General features: G+C 37.6%; 1 protein-coding gene across 1 annotated transcript; it reads right to left on the bottom strand.

Annotated features, from left to right (window-relative positions):
- Positions 1–585: 585 nt before the first annotated feature.
- On the bottom strand, positions 586–17424 carry adm2a (adrenomedullin 2a). The gene is made up of 3 exons (XM_028448621.1): positions 17325–17424; positions 16813–17045; positions 586–2938 (listed from the first exon to the last, which is right to left on the bottom strand). The coding sequence occupies exons 2-3, from the start codon at positions 16908–16910 to the stop codon at positions 2533–2535; spliced, it is 504 nt and encodes a 167-aa protein (XP_028304422.1). The 5' UTR covers positions 16911–17045; positions 17325–17424; the 3' UTR covers positions 586–2532.
- Between the last annotated feature and the right edge of the window lie 231 nt (positions 17425–17655).

Raw genomic sequence — 17655 nt, 5'->3', positions numbered from 1 at the left:
GCATCAGGAGAGAGCTCAGAGATCATCGGGGTGGTTCCAGCATTTCAATAGCCTTAGAATGATCTGTCACGACACATTGATGAGCTCCATTACAGCAGAGAAAAGAGCATGTTTCAGCTTAGCAAGCCTTTGAACTGAACCACTGGTCAGAATAAAGCTGTGGCCTCCCACTGGGACACCAAGCAAAGTAAAAAAGAAAGACATATACACTTAGACTTATTCTATGTGCTGATACTTCAGGATTATGAGTGCAACTACCTGTCAGATGTTCACATCAATAATTAAAAAATGAGCTTTGTTGGGTTAGACAGACAGCTCAATTCTCTAATCACTAGATTCCTTTAGATAGACATTACTGACTTGCCATTAAAACTTGGGATGTTCCGATCCAACTTTTTCACTTCCGGTGATACCGATATTGATCCGATACCAGCATGAAATAATACATACTTTTATTAGTTATTTTGTAGTGTGGAAAGATAGAAAAGGCTCGATAAAGTGATGTTACTCAAACAGAGAACAATAGTCATCAACAGTAGGTTACTTTGTTGGAGTGTGAACCACAGTCACCTATGGATAGAAGTTCTGGAGCAGAAAATTTTATCGGAGAGCTTATATCTGTGAGTCCGATAAAATCCGATATTCATTTTCTGGCTGATATTGGATCAATATTCGATATCAATATTGGATCGGGACACCACTAATTAAATCATATTTCCTCTATCAAACAGGGAGTTCTGCCCATAAACATATTTACAGTATCTGATAAACAAAGGCATTGAGAAAATTATGATTGGTGTGAAAGTCACACAGGTTTTTGGTGCATTTGAACTGACCTTTACCAAAAAGCTGAAAGTAGCCAAACACTGCATGTAAACAGCAGCCTACCGCTATGTAAACCATATGGACCATCATCTATAGTTTTGAAATGAGGGCTTTTCTCAACACTTCTTTGAGAGCCTGATGAGGGAGGTTTAACCTCAGTTATTCTTGGGTTCACTACTTTTTAAAATGGAATTCATTTGAATCCTAATTAAATGTCACGATTCCAGTTGTTGATGTGACTGAGCTATATTTGGTGCATAATTGATTTTATAAACTCTTGAGCCTACCATTTTGCTGGACGTGTTCTCTCATTACAAACCCGCATTCTTGGATGGATTCAAACCCGTGAAACATGCGCACATGCACTGAGGTGCCAGTGCCAATACTGTGAAGTGCAGATTCTGCATGAAACAAGCTCAACTGCTCCTTAGATTCACTAGTTAGTCATAGTTGACCTCACAAGGAAATATTCAGCAGTTATGACCTTTTTTTTATCCCACTTACTCTCATATTAACATAAAAAAATTAAAGACTTGCCTGTCCATCAGTAACACCTAAGCCTTCTTTTACATCTTTCCCCTAATTAAGTCTAACTTACCCTTCCTTAGGAAGGGCTGGTGATGGTTACAATCATCAAATATAATCAATGTAATCATTTTACTTCTTGCAAAAAAAAAAAAAAAAAAACATGCATTTGTTGACATGATACAAAAAAAGCAGAACGTTCTAGCTGCTGTGCCCACAACACTCTAAAATATTAAATATGCACAATCATCACTTTCCAATGTTGAGTAAAATCTGTCAATCTAAGCAAAGCATTCAAGTTAATGGTTTCATATGTGCACCTTTCATGCCTGTGCGTGAGTATGTGTGGAAAACCCATGCAGGCTCTTTTATATTTATGAACTAGTGTTGCTGACCATGGGATCCCCTCCTCTTCCCCGCTGTGCTGGTTCATATGACTCCAGTGATTAGGTCAGCTTTAATAAACCTCTGTCAGCTCAAAGGCCTGACTTGTGAAGGGGACTTATGAAACACGTGAAAAGATTAATATTTCAGGCTTGGCGGGTGGAGAGGAAAGGAGGTGAGACAGTTTGATGATCCCTGGCTCCAACCTTCCTTCTGCTGCCTACTGTGTCAGCCAGTGCATGGCTGACAGTGATCCTCAGAGGACTCTATATCTGCTTTCAATCCTTTTAAAAACACTGGCTCCTGATCTTCTCATATTTAGTCTTTGAGGGTTTTATGTTTTTTCACTGCTACTTTGGCATAAATCAAGTGCAATGGCTGCTTTAAAGTACATTCAGAGATGATACCTTAATGTCCTGCTGAGTAATAGCTCTTCAGTTAAATTATAGAGGTATTACACAGAGACCTGCGTCAGAAAGCCAGGGGTAAGCAACCCCTGAAGAAGGTCATCCAGCAGATATTACAAGGCCACAGTGATGAAGGCCAGTCATTCCTGCAGTAACAGGATTAAAATGTCAGGTTAAGGCTTTAGACTTCTCTATGGGAAAGTGATAAAGACTTTTCTTTGGGATAACTCAGGTCATGGTGTTCAGTCTTTTAATCCTACAGTGAGACAATAATAAAATAAAAGCAACAGTTTTTTCAGGCGAGATCTATCTGTAATGTAAAAACTATCAATGATACGTTGAGCGATTAAAATCTGGAGGAACAGGCAGATGTCAGGTGGTGTTGGCTGGCTTATCCATAACTATGGGGGCTCTTGGGGTTCATGGGCGAGGAATCTTCTCTGCCACTCTGACCGATGAGCTGATAGAGACGATGACTGAGGTTCTGCACTTGGCAGGTTCCCAGGACACAACCTACTCTCATGAGCTGGGCAGGGTGAGGGTGGTGGTGACCCCCTCGAGATCCAGTATGGACATGGCGGCGAGTTCTCAGTAATCTCTGGTTGATGCGAGAAGACTCAACCAGCTGCGCCCACATTGGGTGAAGAATTGGTAATGTGGATCCGGACACTGGCAAGTGCCTCAGAAAAGGGTTCAGATGTTTTAAAGGTTGGCTACGGGTGTCTTGGTTAGCGTGGCTTAGAGGAGCGAAGGAGGAACTCTCCGTCTGACCAACAGGTTTGTTGATGAGATCCATCCTGGGAAAGTAGAGGACATGTGGTGAGAAAATATCCTAACTTAAAAAACAAAGATAGAAATAATAAGTAGTAAGAAATGACAAAACATAGTTTAAAATTATCCCAGGTATCACTTGTTAGTTTTATAGTTTTTATAGCACTCCTTGATACTAAATACACAGCACTGGCTGATTTAATCAGATCTTTAATTTTTTTTTGGCTGATATCAGACCAATATCCAATATCACTATTAGATCGGGACCCCCTTAATGCTTCTAAAGCAACAAACTACCTTTTAGATCCTCATCCCAACTGCTCTTTAAAGATGTCTTTTCTCTGATGAGAACTGATGTTTAGTTGGATCAACACATCCTTGGTTACAGGTAATGTGGCACACTTTCTTAAGACAGCTGTAATTAAAGTTATCCTTTAAAAGCCTACTGAATCCAAGTGATCTCGTTAATTACACATTACAGTGTGTGTGCACTGATGTAGCGTCACATCCAATAACCGCTCCCTCCATGTATTTGAATTAAATTTTTAGTACTGAGTTCCAAGAAATTATTCATCAAAACACTCACAAGTAGTGATGTAACGATTCACTCAACTCCCGATACGATTCGATTCACGATACTGGGTTCACGATACGATTCTCTCACGATTTATTTTACAAAATGGGACTGTAGACAAATTCTTTTTTTTGGAAAAAAGACTAGAAAATACGGTACTATTTTCCTTTTATTTTTCATTGTCAAAAGAATTCCTTGATAAACTATTCAAAACAATGCAATTTAACTAAAAATAAATCTTGAATGAAATAAATAAAGGAATAATACAAATGAAAATGAAGCCTATTAATTTAAATTCTGGTTCTATAATAAACAATGCAAAACTGCATAATAGTTCTTTTTCTTTTAAAAGTGCAACTGAAAATGTATTTTGTGCCTTAACAACTGGACTTTAAAAAAAAAAAACCATGATTACACTGATTTACGTCATATTTGTTTGGACCAGCAGAGGGCGCTGGTAACACAGTGGTCGGTTGGCATGCAGCTATCTTGCAGTGAAGAAGAGAAGCTATGCTAGCAGACAGAGCTAATAGAAAAACGTGACTTTTACAGATATTCAAGGAATATTACAGATATTCTTTCGGTGCTAAAGGGGTAATGAATCATTTATTAACATATTTAAGAGTAGAAGGCAGCCAGAAAGAAAGTATTAGCAGACTCCGCCCGCCGCCTACACTTGTGGATAGCGCCCTCTGCTGGTAAAAAATATATACTACGATTCAATTTTCAGAAAATCGATATAAACCGTGATACCTATGAATCGATTTTAAACTGCCTTACGATTAATCGTTACATCCCTACTCACAAGTTTCATAAATTACAGATTATTTAATTACAACTTACTGAATCTTGATTCCTTTAAAGGGGACATGTCATGGTTTTAAATCCTTCCTTTTTACATATAAATCATACAGTTGTGGTCTATATAAAGCGAAACTGTAATGCTTGGGTCTGAATTCCTCATTATTATAGCTCCACAGGCCCCTTTTCTCCCCCTTTTCTGATGTGCTTCTGAGAGCTACTCGTTTTGGTGTGGTCTCTTTAAATGCAAATGACCTTACCCACAGATGTGGGTACATTTCCGTGAAAAATAAAACTCAACCAGGCACTTCTGATGCTGGGAGACGGTGTAATGAAGCGTGTGGGTTACTACATTCAACAACCGAACATTTTGACTTATCCTCTCGTAACTTCTGCATCCTTGAGCTTGGACTACAAAATAAAAGCGAGAAATAAAAATGGCGGATTCCTCGAAGTGTTGGACCTGGAGTTGATGTACTAATTTGGCAGTTCCGCTGCAAATACTGTGATGTAATAGTTAAAAAAACATAATAGAGAATAGAAAAATCAAAACAGATTGAAAAATATGAGCAAAACAGAATATAAAGATATCTACGGAGCACCTGAAGAGATTAATTTGATTTTTTCTGTACTTCTAAGCACTCTAAATATACAACAAAATGCATTTAAGGGCTAAAAAAGTGGATTTAGCATGATATGTCCCCTTTAAACTCTGACAGGTGTAAACAAACACTCTAAAGTAACTACTTACATAGATCAGTGTCTGATCAAACATGATTCAGTTGGTCTCTATGATAAATGGGCTAAATGACGGCAACTTTATCTGTTTACTACTTTTTAAATGTTAAAATTACAAAAACTTTTTTCGTCTTTTTCCTCTTTTCGCTTAATGCTCAGTAACAATTGACATCATATCCTCTTCGTCTCAGTATTGGTCTTTATTGGCTGCTTACTCAGATTAAAAGCTGCAGCACATGCGTCCTCTGATCAGTAAATCTGTGATCAACCTCAAGGGTCTGCTGCAGAATTCTATGGACGTGCACTTAACCTAGATACTGTCAGCTGGTTTGGCTGAGCCGCACTCTTCAAGCTGAGAAGAGTTTGATGAAACTGAAAAAGCCAGTGTGGTCAGGGATGACTTGGCTAAACCACGCTTTAACCCCCTGGTCTCAGTTCTGCTCCTCTTAGAGCTCAGTGTAGCTTTTGATACAGTCAATCATGGTTTACTACTGTACAGACTGAAAGGTATTACTGGGAATAAAGGAACAGGTTGGTTTAAACATTAATAATCTTCTTTCTTTGAAATAAAAGGCCATATAAATCCACAAAGCTTTCCCTCCAATTTACTGGTGTCTAGTCATGCTGACATCTTTTGTTTTAGGCAATCATCCCTTTATAAATAACATTCTGAAACAGCAGCACATGAGAGCTAATGTTGCATTAAGAGGAAGGAACATTTTCTACAGTGGAGCGGTGGGTACTGGATGTTCAGTAAACATCATAAACTGACTTGCCATCTGTTCATTGTTTGACAAAGACACTTGCTTCTTGTGATTTGACCCTGCAAATCCAGGCAGAAAGGCCAGGACAATGTTTGAGTAGCACATACGGCTGCACCATTTTGACAAAAAACCTAATTGCGATTTTTCTGACAGATATGGCGATTTCGATTAGATTTTTAGAAATATTTTATACATTTGAATGCTTATGCGTTTTATTTTATTTTTTTCTACATCAATTTTTTTAAATTGTCTTTTTTTTTAGAAATATTAATCATTTTTTTTCCGGAAAATATTAGTTTTTAACTTCTGTGAGGAAACTAAATATTAATAAATAAAAAAAAAAAACATGATTAAACAAAAATGTATGTCAAAAATAAAGTAAGACACAATTAAAAGGAAGATATAAGTTGTACTGTGAGGAAACAAAATAAATACCAATAAAAAAGAAAATTATAATTAAACAAAAATGTATGACAAAAATAAAAATGTAATTTAAAATAATGAGTAAGATACAAGGTATATATAAGTTGTACTGACATGGATTAGTCTGACTATTCATTTTTAATTAGTCATGTCATATAAAGATGTATGAAAGCAGCATTAATGTTGCTCAATTTCTCCTCAGGGATCAATGGTTTACTGAATCTGATCAGGTTTATTGATTAAGCTTTGATCAACATAATTTAAATTAACCTAATTTAAATGATCCTGATGACATTATTCCAGACCGTAATGATTAAACAAAAATAATTGTGCAAGACGTCATGTGTAAGAAGTGTCTTTTCACCACGAGGAGCTACAATATTTTAAAGTATCAGAAGTTATCATTAATCTATGACGTTTAAGACTCTACAATCCCTGGTATCGATGGTCTAGTCCACAACAACAGAACAACTTTATCCACAGATTTTCTGTAGCTCTGATGAGATGTTTAAACGCTCTGAGCAGGTGAAACTGATTAAAGCTGCTGTTGTTCTCACGAGCACAGCAGCACTACATGAGAAACGAATGGAGCTTTACAGACACGTTAAAGGTAAACGCGCACTGGTCTGCCCTGATTTAGAATTCAGGGATGATTTGCGTAGTTTTTGGCAGTTTCAACAGTTTAGGTGGTGTTTGAAGCAGCCAAGATGAGAGTGGGGAGGACATTTCCGCATAAAAAGCTCCTTTTCCTCACGGTGACGGCGTTTAAATCTAACTCTGTCCATTTCCACGTTCAGCAGTAGATTCAGTTTTCATTGTTCAATTCCGTTAACGTGGATTTTATAGGGCCATAGTGTAGTTGTTAGCACACTCAGAGACTCTCTGCAGCAAGAAAAAAAAAAAGAGACTCGCTGTAGTGCACACAAGCGTATGTCCTGTAACCTTCTCTGATTGGTCAGCAGCCCAGGAAGGCGGCTCTCGGCAATTCTGATTGATGAACATATATATCACTCAAATGATGGAGACGGAATAAAAAACCTCCAGCGTCTGAGGTTACGTTATCGCAGTAGTGAAAACCTTAAAACCAATGCGATTAAGGTTAATGGTTCAGCCTTAGTAGCACAGTGTGCCTCCAAAGCCAGAGCGTTGATCCATCATCAGCTCTGAATATTTAGGTATAACCTGCCAGACATTGGATACCGCACGTAAGCCATAATGTCTTCTTCTGGAAAACCATCTAAATACTACCTCTGAGCAAATGCGTCTGTCTGACACAGCAGTAGCAGCTTTTCCACTGTGGAATCATAACAAGTGTCTTCCACTTGTGAAATGCAGATGGGCTTTTTTTCCTAATCACTCAACCAGACGTGAACTTCAGTTGTGAGAGATCACAGCGGCCTGAATAATTCAGCTGCACACTCACTGTTTGATAATGGACACCTGTACACAGGGCATTAGGACAGTGGTGGATGTGCCTCAGCGATTAAGACATGTTCTGCACCCTAGTGACATTTTAACAGAATAAAACACATTTAAATTCTGCTTTGGTACATTTAACTCAATACTTATCAAAACCACTTCTATTAACACCCTTGGACTCTGCAGATAATTGTGATGTAATAGACTCTTGGGTGGCCAAGGCTCACTGACACACTTGAAGAGTGAAGGGTAACATTACTATTGTGTAATGAGCTGCTGGCAGTGAAAGGATCTGGACTTCATTGCCTGTGATTATGTCTCCTCAGTGACGTAAAACCCCAACCTCAATTCTTCTTTCTGAACTTAGACCAGATTCCTGACGACGTGCTAGTGCTTTTGCTGTATCCTGGGAGCTAATGTTTACCATGGACAGCCTTAATAAGCAGCAAATATAGTACCTTCAGTCGTAATCCCCCCCCTAAGTAACAGTAGCACAAAGCAGGACCAAAATAGAAGGAAAGGTGAATTGTTTTCCCCAACACACTGGTCCAGCTTGTTGAAGAGGACATTTGCTTTCATAACCTCACTTGCACAAGCAGTGGTGGTCACAGAGCTGAGTCGACACAGCCAGTGGATCACAAGGACAGACAAGATGCTACTTTCACTACAAAACCCCATAATTACTGTTGGATGGGAAAAAGCACCTCAGTAGCCACATTTATGTCAATCAAAAGGCTCCATACAAATGTAAGGGGTCTTTTGAGTGGCTGTATATTCAAGGATCAATGTACATATATATCTGCTTTGGCACGGCTTTCTGTGCAAAGCGGAATTTAGATCTTGGACATTAATCCACGATGGAATTTGTTTGCCAGTTGGATCATGGCTGTTACTTTCCTCAACCCAGCAAGGATTTGGATGGATTCACCCCATGGAGTTATATGACTGCTCGCACTGTACATATATCCCTCAAAATCCCTGTTTACAACATGCTACAAGTAAAAAGAATCATTTACAACATAGACATCTTCCTAGTTTCAATTACTCTGCAGGAACTGGTCTTCAACAGAGAGGAAACAAAGTACGTAGAACAGATATCAGCTCTCTAGAATAACCAAATAACCAATATTTCCTTCCACAAGCTCCAACAAACCAAGAAGGCACGAGAAGTTCATTAGTTATATCAATGATAACTTTTGAAGTCCACATAGGATCTATTGTAGACTTACTACCTGAGACCAAATATTGTCTCTTCTACATTTGCTGTTTAGTAGGGATGTAACGATTCACTCAACTCACGATACTGGGTTCACGATACGATTTTCTCACGATTTATTTTACAAAATGGGAATGTTGACAAATGACTGAAAAATATTCCTTTATTTTTTTGGGGAAAATACTATACTATTTTCCATTTATTTTTCATTGTCAAAAGAATTCCTTGATAAACTATTCAAAATGATGCAATTTAACTAAAAATAAATCTTGAATGAAATAAATAAAGGAATAATACAAATGAAGAAGAAACCTATTAATTTAAATTCTGGTTCTATAGTAAACAATTCAAAACTGCATAATAGTTCTTTTTCTTTTTAAAATTGCAACTGAAAATGTATTTTGTGCCTTAACAATTGGACTTTTTTTTTTTTAAAAAAAAACAAAAAACAGTCATTTTACTGTATTTACGTCAGATATTTGTTTAAACCAGCAGAGGGCGCTGGTAACCCAGTGGTCGGTTGGCATGCAGTTATTCCACCAGTGAAGAAGAGAAGCTATGCTAGCAGACAGAGCTAATAGAAAAACGTGACTTTTACAGATATTCATGTAATATTACAGATATTCTTTCGGTGCTAAAGGAGTAGAGAATCATTTATGAGCATGTTTAACAGTAAATGGCGGCCAGAAAGAAAATAGTAGCAGATTCCACCCGTCACGTCCGCTTCTGGAAGGATTAATATATAGCGCCCTTTGCTGTTTAAAAAAAGTACTGCGATTCAATTTTCAGAGCATCGATGTGAACCGTGGTACCTATGAATCGATTTTTAACTGCCTTACGATTAATTATTACATCCCTACTGTTTAGATGTTCATCATATTTAACTCATAAAGAACACATTTAGAAATAGGTCCAGATATTTGACTCCGTTATCTGTTGACTCCATTCAGACTGCACTTCTTGCTGAAATAACATAATTTATTTTTTTATTTTTTTACAAATAGCAATTTCATATGACCTTCAACTTAGCATGTGAAAGCCCTAAAGTTAGCAAATCCTTAAGGCCAATTTTCTGATAATTAGTTTATTAGATAAAGTCAGTGTAGGTATCATTTACTACAAAAAAAAGAAAAAAGTTTAAATTGTCGCTTGAAAGTTTGTTTTCATCTCCACTGTAAACACTGCTTTTATTGAATATTTAGCGCATTGAATTGTGGGATGTGGAGTCACAGAGATGGGTGGATAGAAGATTACCAAGAACAAACTAGAAAAAAAATGATTTCAAGGGAATCATTGTCCTCCTTGTATGACAAAAAAAAAAAACAACAAAAAAACACAACAAGACGAAAACATGGTAATAAAGAAGAAAAAATGTCAACAAAGAAAGAAAGAAGGAAATAACATGATTGGCAGTGGAAACAGAGGTTTTCCTCTACGTGTTAAATAAAAGAGTGATGTACTGTATGTTATAGAGGGGTGTGTGAACTTAACCTACAATTCTCCTTTCAGCATTGTTGATGTGCAACTGTGAGTTTGTTATCATGTCCTTGTCAGGACACAGACAACATGGACATAAACGCAGAACATGGAAGGAATTACAGGCATGTCTGTATGTGCACACTCACACAGACAGTGGAGTATCCTAGTCATGATATTATCCTGCTGTCAGAGTGTAAATGTAATAGAACAGGATGTGCTCTGGGGAGTGAAGAAAAGAGGAGAAGTAACTGTCAACATAAACAATGAACAATGATTCACAAACTGAGAATTAGGTCTTGTTAGCCACCCTGGCTCTGTGACTGTGAAATATATCTACGTTGTTAAATAAAAGTCTATAGTACCTGTACATGAACACAAATCATGTCATAATCCCAGCAAGTTCTTTCTGTCTTCTTTTTGACTAACATGTTAAAGTTTTTATTTATTCAGCCTCTGAAGAAGACTGGCAGTTGACAGTCGAAACATATGAGGGGATCAAACCAACCTTGCCTGCAAGATGAATTCTCCTGGTGTTCACAAACACCAGAATCCATCTTGTACTGTTCCCGCCTGCCTTTCAAATCCGAACCGAAACGGTTCAAACCAATCATGAGGCAGTATTGTGGTTTAGGTTCAGGATTACCGGGTGTGACGAAGGCAGGAGGGCGGAAGCAAAACTGGCGCATGCACAGTTGCGGAGAGAGGCACTAGCTGGGCTATCGCTATTAGCATAGCTCTGAATCAAAATAGAAAGATGTCGGATGGTTAACTTAACTCACATACTCGTGTTGCAAAAACGGCAAAAGTCACTCAACGACATAATGACCACAGCATTACTATCCCAAAAGAAAGTTTTCACCAGCGGAGTCTTGTTGTTGTTGTAGCAGCATCTCTGCGGCACATACCGATGACGACATCATTTGTTACCGTGTGATTGGCTAAAACAAGTCATGGTAGACAGGCGCTTCGCCCAATCAGCTTCAAGCATTCTGTTTATGTCCCTCCCTGGTTCCGAAAGGATTTGTCAGACACAGACCCAGATCGATGTGGAGAACTCGAGTTAGAGGGAGGGCTACACATCAATATGGCCCTTACCAGATTATCAAAGTGCATCTATTGAAAAAAAGTTGTCTGAATAAATTAAACCTTAACATGTGACGACTCATGTAGCTAACAGCACTTCCAATGATAAACCTCTGAGGATCTGTGAGGTTGGAGCTACTTTAGCAGCTTTTACTGGTTTTTCTACTGTAGTGTCTTTAGGCCATAGTCGTGGTCTTACACCTCCTGAGAATGTTGGCTAATGTAGTGTTGTACTCAAGACCAAGACTTGCACGAAACCAGAATGCACCGAGACCAAGACCACAAAAATCAATTTTAAAAACCAGGACAATGTTGAACAATTAAAGAGCATTCTCTTATTTGAGTTATTGTTTTCCTTTAAATACAGTTCAAAGACAAAAACAAGGTGTCTGCAACTTTTTAAAAGAAAACATGCAAAAATCTCAAACCTTGACAAATTTCTGGAAATAAAATGGTTATTTGTTAGGTGAATGAGGCCTAAAATAAGTGTTAAGCTATATTTTTGACTAGAAATAAGATGGACTGATGTCTGAGTTTTTGCAGGTGTCTGACACAAAGACATTGGAAAGATTTCCAAAGAGGCAGAACAATCAGTGAGGTAACGCTAAATGTTCGAAGTCAGATTACATCATTTATTAACCAGGAACAATTCCAAGTGTTTCTCATTATCACATTAATGAAGTTGAAAAACATCAGATCACTGCTGGTCTTGACTGGTCTCGACAGGTCTTGATGGAATATCACGAGTCCGGCTAGTCCGAGACTGAGACCAGACATTTATAATTTGGTCTCGAGTACTCCAACACCAGCCCAATCATCATCACCCATTCATCTCTGAAACCAGGTGACTAATGCACAAAGCAGGTTACACCCTGGGCTTAAAGATAGGTGCAAACTTTGTGAGGATTTCAATCCATTTTTTTTTAGTGACTCGAGAGTCACATGGATAAATACTGTTAGATACACCACACCCATAACCACAGCTTCACACTCACCTCACTGTCAATTGGTGCCAACAGACCCTCAAAGCACACCAGGTTTTTAAAGTATACACTAAGGCTGTACGATTAATCAATACAAAAAAGTAAAAATCGTAAAATAATTTTTTCTATTTACGAGGGTAATCAGGGCATGAGTCACTCTCCCCAGGCCTTTAGGCTGTGCTCCTCCAGGCCATTGTAGTAATTAGCGCTATCCAAGCAACGTGGAAAAGGATTACAGATGTAGTGGCATTCCACATGGCTAAGGACATGGTCCCTTTACAAACTGTTGAAAAAAAAGGTTGCAAACATGTTTTAAAGTGATACATCCCTGCTACAACCTCTTTTTTTTTTTTTTAAATGTGAATTTTGTGTGAGGTTCTTTAATATCACTTTTTCTAATAAATCTAATTTCTTATCTTTTTTTAAATCCCAAGGGATTAATTTTTGGTTGGGCAGGTTGTTATTTCATCACTCCCATAGGGGATTTAACTTTCTTTGTTAAAGCTTTGCAGTTGCAGTTAAATCCCATAAATGTGTTTTCACTTTTTTAATAAAAAAATAAATAAAAACTTTTAATCCAGTGTCTTTTTTTTATAACTTCTGTACAGCACTTTGGTCAAAGTCTGTTGTTTTTAAATGTGCTCTATAAACAAACTTGACTTGATGTAAATCGAGTTTTCAAAGTAAAAAAAAAAAAATCAGGATTTTGTTTTGAGGTATAATCGTGCAGCCCTAGTATACACTAATCATACATGCAGTATTACACAGGACAGCGTGGATGCAACTACAGACAAAGCTGGAACAAGTAGGATTGCAGCAGCCAACAACTGGTAAAGTAATATCGACCATTCAGAAATTACGAAATGAAACTTTAACACTGACGTATGTATTACAAAGTGAATGAGATCATAATGCTCTAACTTTTGTGCTTTCAAGAACAATTTATTCTGTCTGCTTAAGCACAAAATCATTAGAACCTAAGTCAGTACTCTTCAGATTGGATGGATCACTTCTTTTAATTCAACATTTCAGAATATGTCCGTAAAAAGTCCAACTCATTTGGAATTAAGTTAGATTGGTTCTAAAAAAACAAAAGAAAAGTCCAGGTACAAAACCTTGCGAATAAACGTCTTCTTGACCACAAGAGAATTTATCTCTGAGCTGCTTTTCAAAGGTGAAGGAACTTGCAGCTTTTAAAAGGATTCTGAACCCTTATTTAGTGATTTCTCATGGACAGGTAATAAACATGTTCTAATCAAACTACCATGAGTGTTTTATTAGTGAAAAACAATACTACACGTGTGCTGGTGTGTTAAACATTATTGTTATGCTCCGCTATCGCGTGCACATAGCTAGTCCTACATTCAGGCCTGTCACCCACTGCACTGTGCCCTGAATGCTGCTTAATGCAAACCTAATTACAGCGGCTCGTGGGAGGTTGCCCCATGTCTTTTGCAAGGCTTTGTCATTCAAAGCACAGAAACACACTGCAGGGTGGAAAAATACCAGTCTCATTCACTGCTGGGAAGATCTTTTACAAAAGCTGGAGAGTGTGGTCCTAGTTCTAGACACAAACTGGTTTTCTACCTATGAAATATCACATTCCACACATAATTACAGGGAGATCAAATTGAAGCAACAATAGGCCACAGCTCCTAAAGAAAGGTTAGAGAAGCTAAAAGCAAACAAAAGTGTGGGAGCACGCACGGGAATAGTTATGAGATGACCCATGCTGCTGCTTTATCATTTTAATTAACTTCATGATGAGGAATTTTGAACAGTATTTACATATTTTCATTTCAGTTGTGAGTTTTCTTCCTGCCTGCTCAGGTTTCCTGCCATGTTCGTTTGGTTTTGTCCCTCCATCAGCTGTAGATTATGTCGACTGTGCATGTGATTGTCAGTCTTTTTAGGCTGATAAACTGGGATAGACACAGCATTCTGATGTAAATAAGACAAATAGATGGAAATTAAACTAAAGGTCAGACTTACTTCATGAATTAAGTGTGAAATGCATAATGTGACGGAAAGTTCACAAGCAAGAAAACACTCGGTAAAGTTTTTAGACTTATGAAATAAGAAGATGCATTGGTCAGCATGTTTTCTTTTGCCACGTGGCTGAATTTGAAAAAGAAACCTCATTGTCATTTACAACAGTAAGAGTGAAGGGCTTGATTGTATTGTCTTTGACCTTGAGCTGCTCATAATACACTATCTACCCGACACAACACAACACAACACACACACACACAGCTTGTACACTTATCTTGTCGTTGATGCTCAGACTGTCAGACGGGTAAAGAAAAATGTTTCTGTATCTAATCTGATTGGGTCAATGACATCTTATCCTGTATTTTTACTCAGATTTTTTTCATTACAGAACTATGCTCTCAAACAGGGCTTTCCAACTCATTTTCACTCAGAGGCCAAATAGCATCTCATGAGTCATGAGCGCCACATATTCAGGGTGGAGGAAAAAAAGTGCAATTTCAACATAATTGCACCATAGTTAGTTTCCAATATCAGTCCCTGCAGGATCTTCACTAGAGAAATCCTTGACTTTGAGACCACATTTCATGTAATTTAGAGGAATTGTGTGTGGTTATTTGTGAGAAAGTGCAGGATTTTAGAAAAAAATGAGAGCTCTTTCCACAAGTTGAGATTAAAAACATCATGTGATATAGGCTGCGGTCCACGTTAGATGCTCTTACACATGAGTCAAAGTCAAGACCCTAGGGCCGAATCCGGCCCTTTAGAGCATCCAATTTGGCCGGCAGAAAAAATAAATATGACGAAGAAAACATGAATCACTGTATAAATTACCACATAATTCAGTTTTTGATATCTCAGCCTGCAATTTTCACATGATGGCTGTTATTGTTAATCACAAACAGTCAAAAGAAGTCTGTTTTTCTAAATCCCTGCTATTTCTCACATAATTTCCAACTAAATCAATTAATTTTGAAGTGACAATCCTGCAGGGACTGCTATCTGTCATTTATTGCTGGGATATTGTCGGTGCTTTACATACATTTTGTTGGCTTAAATCATTTATACGTGAAAGTGCAAACTAGGACACAATGTTTGGATTTGCCCTTTTTTTACTGACTAAAATGTGCGGCCCACTTGAGATCAAACTGATTTGCCCCTGAATTAAAATGACCATGACAACCCTGCGCAAAAAAAAGGACCATATTTGGCCCCCGGGCCTAGAGTTTGACACATGAAAATTAGGGGAGATCGAGCTTTCTCTGTAGTTGCTCCTAGACTTTGGAACCCCTCCTTATCAGGACCTCAGCTACAGTTCATACTCAAAACTCATAAAAAAAAAACATTTATATGCTGTGGCTTTTAAACCGACTGAGAACTGGCATTTTTGGTTCTGTATGTTTTATCTATTTTTATCTCTTTTTTAATGTATACATTTTATAACCTCTGTACTAGGGCTGGGAAAAAAAAAAAAAATCTATAAAAATAATTTTTATTTTGCAAATCCAACTTTAAATAATAAGAATTTTAATTTATTGTTTTTCTTCCCACCACAGTTTTTTAGACTTTTTTGCGTTCCGTTACCGTAGGGCAATGTGAGCCAGCCCCCTCTGTTTACATTTGTTTACCCTTTGAGTAGCTATATGTGTGCCACAGGCATGTTCAATGTTTTATTCGCACTATGCTGAGATGCTAAAGGAAGAGTTTATTTTTCTTTTAATTGTAATGTTTCGTAATCAGAAAATTGAAGCTACTGTGAAGGCGCTGTTGCACTTTTGCTTAAACCTGGGTTAAAGCTTGAAATTGTTGAATGACAGAGCCTCATTTACTTTTTATTTTGGGATTGTTCTATTCATTTTAACTCTTGATGACAATCACAGCAATAAAGTTGCACTTTTGACAATATATCTGATGCTTTCAATGCACTTTTAAGTGCATTGAAAAAAAAAATATTATTTTTTTTTTTTTAAGGCAAAATCGCCCAGCTCTACTTTGTACAGCACTTTGGTCAACGTCTGTTGTTTTGAAATGTGCTCTATTAATACAATTGACTTGACATGCGCTCAGAGAGGATCAACATTCAGTCATTTATCATCCTGACGTCACCACCGTAATTTTTTATTTATTATTATTATATATATTATTTATTTTTTTAATATTATTATACGTGACATTCTGAATACAATATCAACCAATGAAATGTAGCAGCAGGTGTATTTAAATGTGCTGCCAGCCAATCAGAGGCGATATTTTACTGCCTAATTAAGTCAATAGCAAACACATGCGTAGGATGTGGCGGTAGCTGTAATTTAAATCCATTTTACAGGAGACGTGTAAAGAAGTAGTAAGTTTATAGAAGTGAATGAAGAAGAATGATTTAGTTCAGCCTTTAATTAATGCGGTAATGTTAGCACTAATGGGTGGTTCTTACCTGCTCGGTCCTGGACTCCCTTGGAGCGGCAGAGCCAGCAGCTGTGGGAGGAGAACCAGGCTGATGCAACACACGAACAGCGGGAGGAAGGACCGCATCTCCCCGATGTTACCCTCCTGTCCCACGGACCGGGTAGGTGGGATTCCCAGCACAAAAATATAACTCAGTCACTACTGAAGAGTCAAATAAAGTGGATAATGCTGTTCTCTATCCAAACTTTATAGATTAGTGACCTGTGGAGGAAACGATGTAGTCATGAAAAAATGAATTAACCTGTTACATTGAGTCAGAATAACTAAAAGATGAGTGAAACATTATTCTAGCCAACTCTAAAATATATGAAATCGTCAGTTAAATGAAAAAAAAAGGAAAGAAGAAAAAAAACAGTAAATGGTGCCAAATGTAAACTTTTATTCTAAATAAATCTACAAAAAAGCAGTCAAAGTAAAGTCCTCTGCTGTATATTCAAAGTTCGAATGTTGAGAAACGGCCTTGTTTTTTTTTTTATTTACCTTGTTGGATGTTTTCAGCTCCAGAGTGTGTTTCCAATGAATTCTGGTGGTTTTGGGTTGAGAGCACTTTCCTCTGTGTGACGCTGAGCTTTGAGCTCAGGCTGACATTGTAGATTAAATAGTTAGTGGGCGGGGCTCCCTGGAGAGGTGGGCAACTTCACGTGCAAAGGTAGAAGAAACAAACACAGCACTACATCAGTCACGTCTAATCAATGGTCTTTAGAAGACAGACATTTCAGCTGGATGTAGCAACTACAATATAAACACATTATGATGTTATTTAAAGAAAAAAAAAAACAAACATTAGAAGTAACCAGGGTCAATTACATTT

The sequence above is a fragment of the Gouania willdenowi genome, chromosome 6, assembly GCF_900634775.1.
Source record: "Gouania willdenowi chromosome 6, fGouWil2.1, whole genome shotgun sequence".
NCBI classification, from domain to species: domain Eukaryota; kingdom Metazoa; phylum Chordata; class Actinopteri; order Blenniiformes; family Gobiesocidae; genus Gouania; species Gouania willdenowi.
The sequence above is the reverse complement of the archived record's forward strand: the minus strand, read 5'-3'. Positions and strand labels throughout refer to the sequence as shown.

Coding starts and splice junctions, on each gene's coding strand:
- adm2a (XM_028448621.1), bottom strand. CDS start 16,910: ATGCGGTCCTTCCTCCCGCTGTTCGTGTGTTGCATCAGCCTGGTTCTC. Junction 2,939..16,812: donor GGGAGTCCAGGACCGAGCAG/GTAAGAACCACC, acceptor CTACTTTCCCAG/GATGGATCTCATCAACAAAC.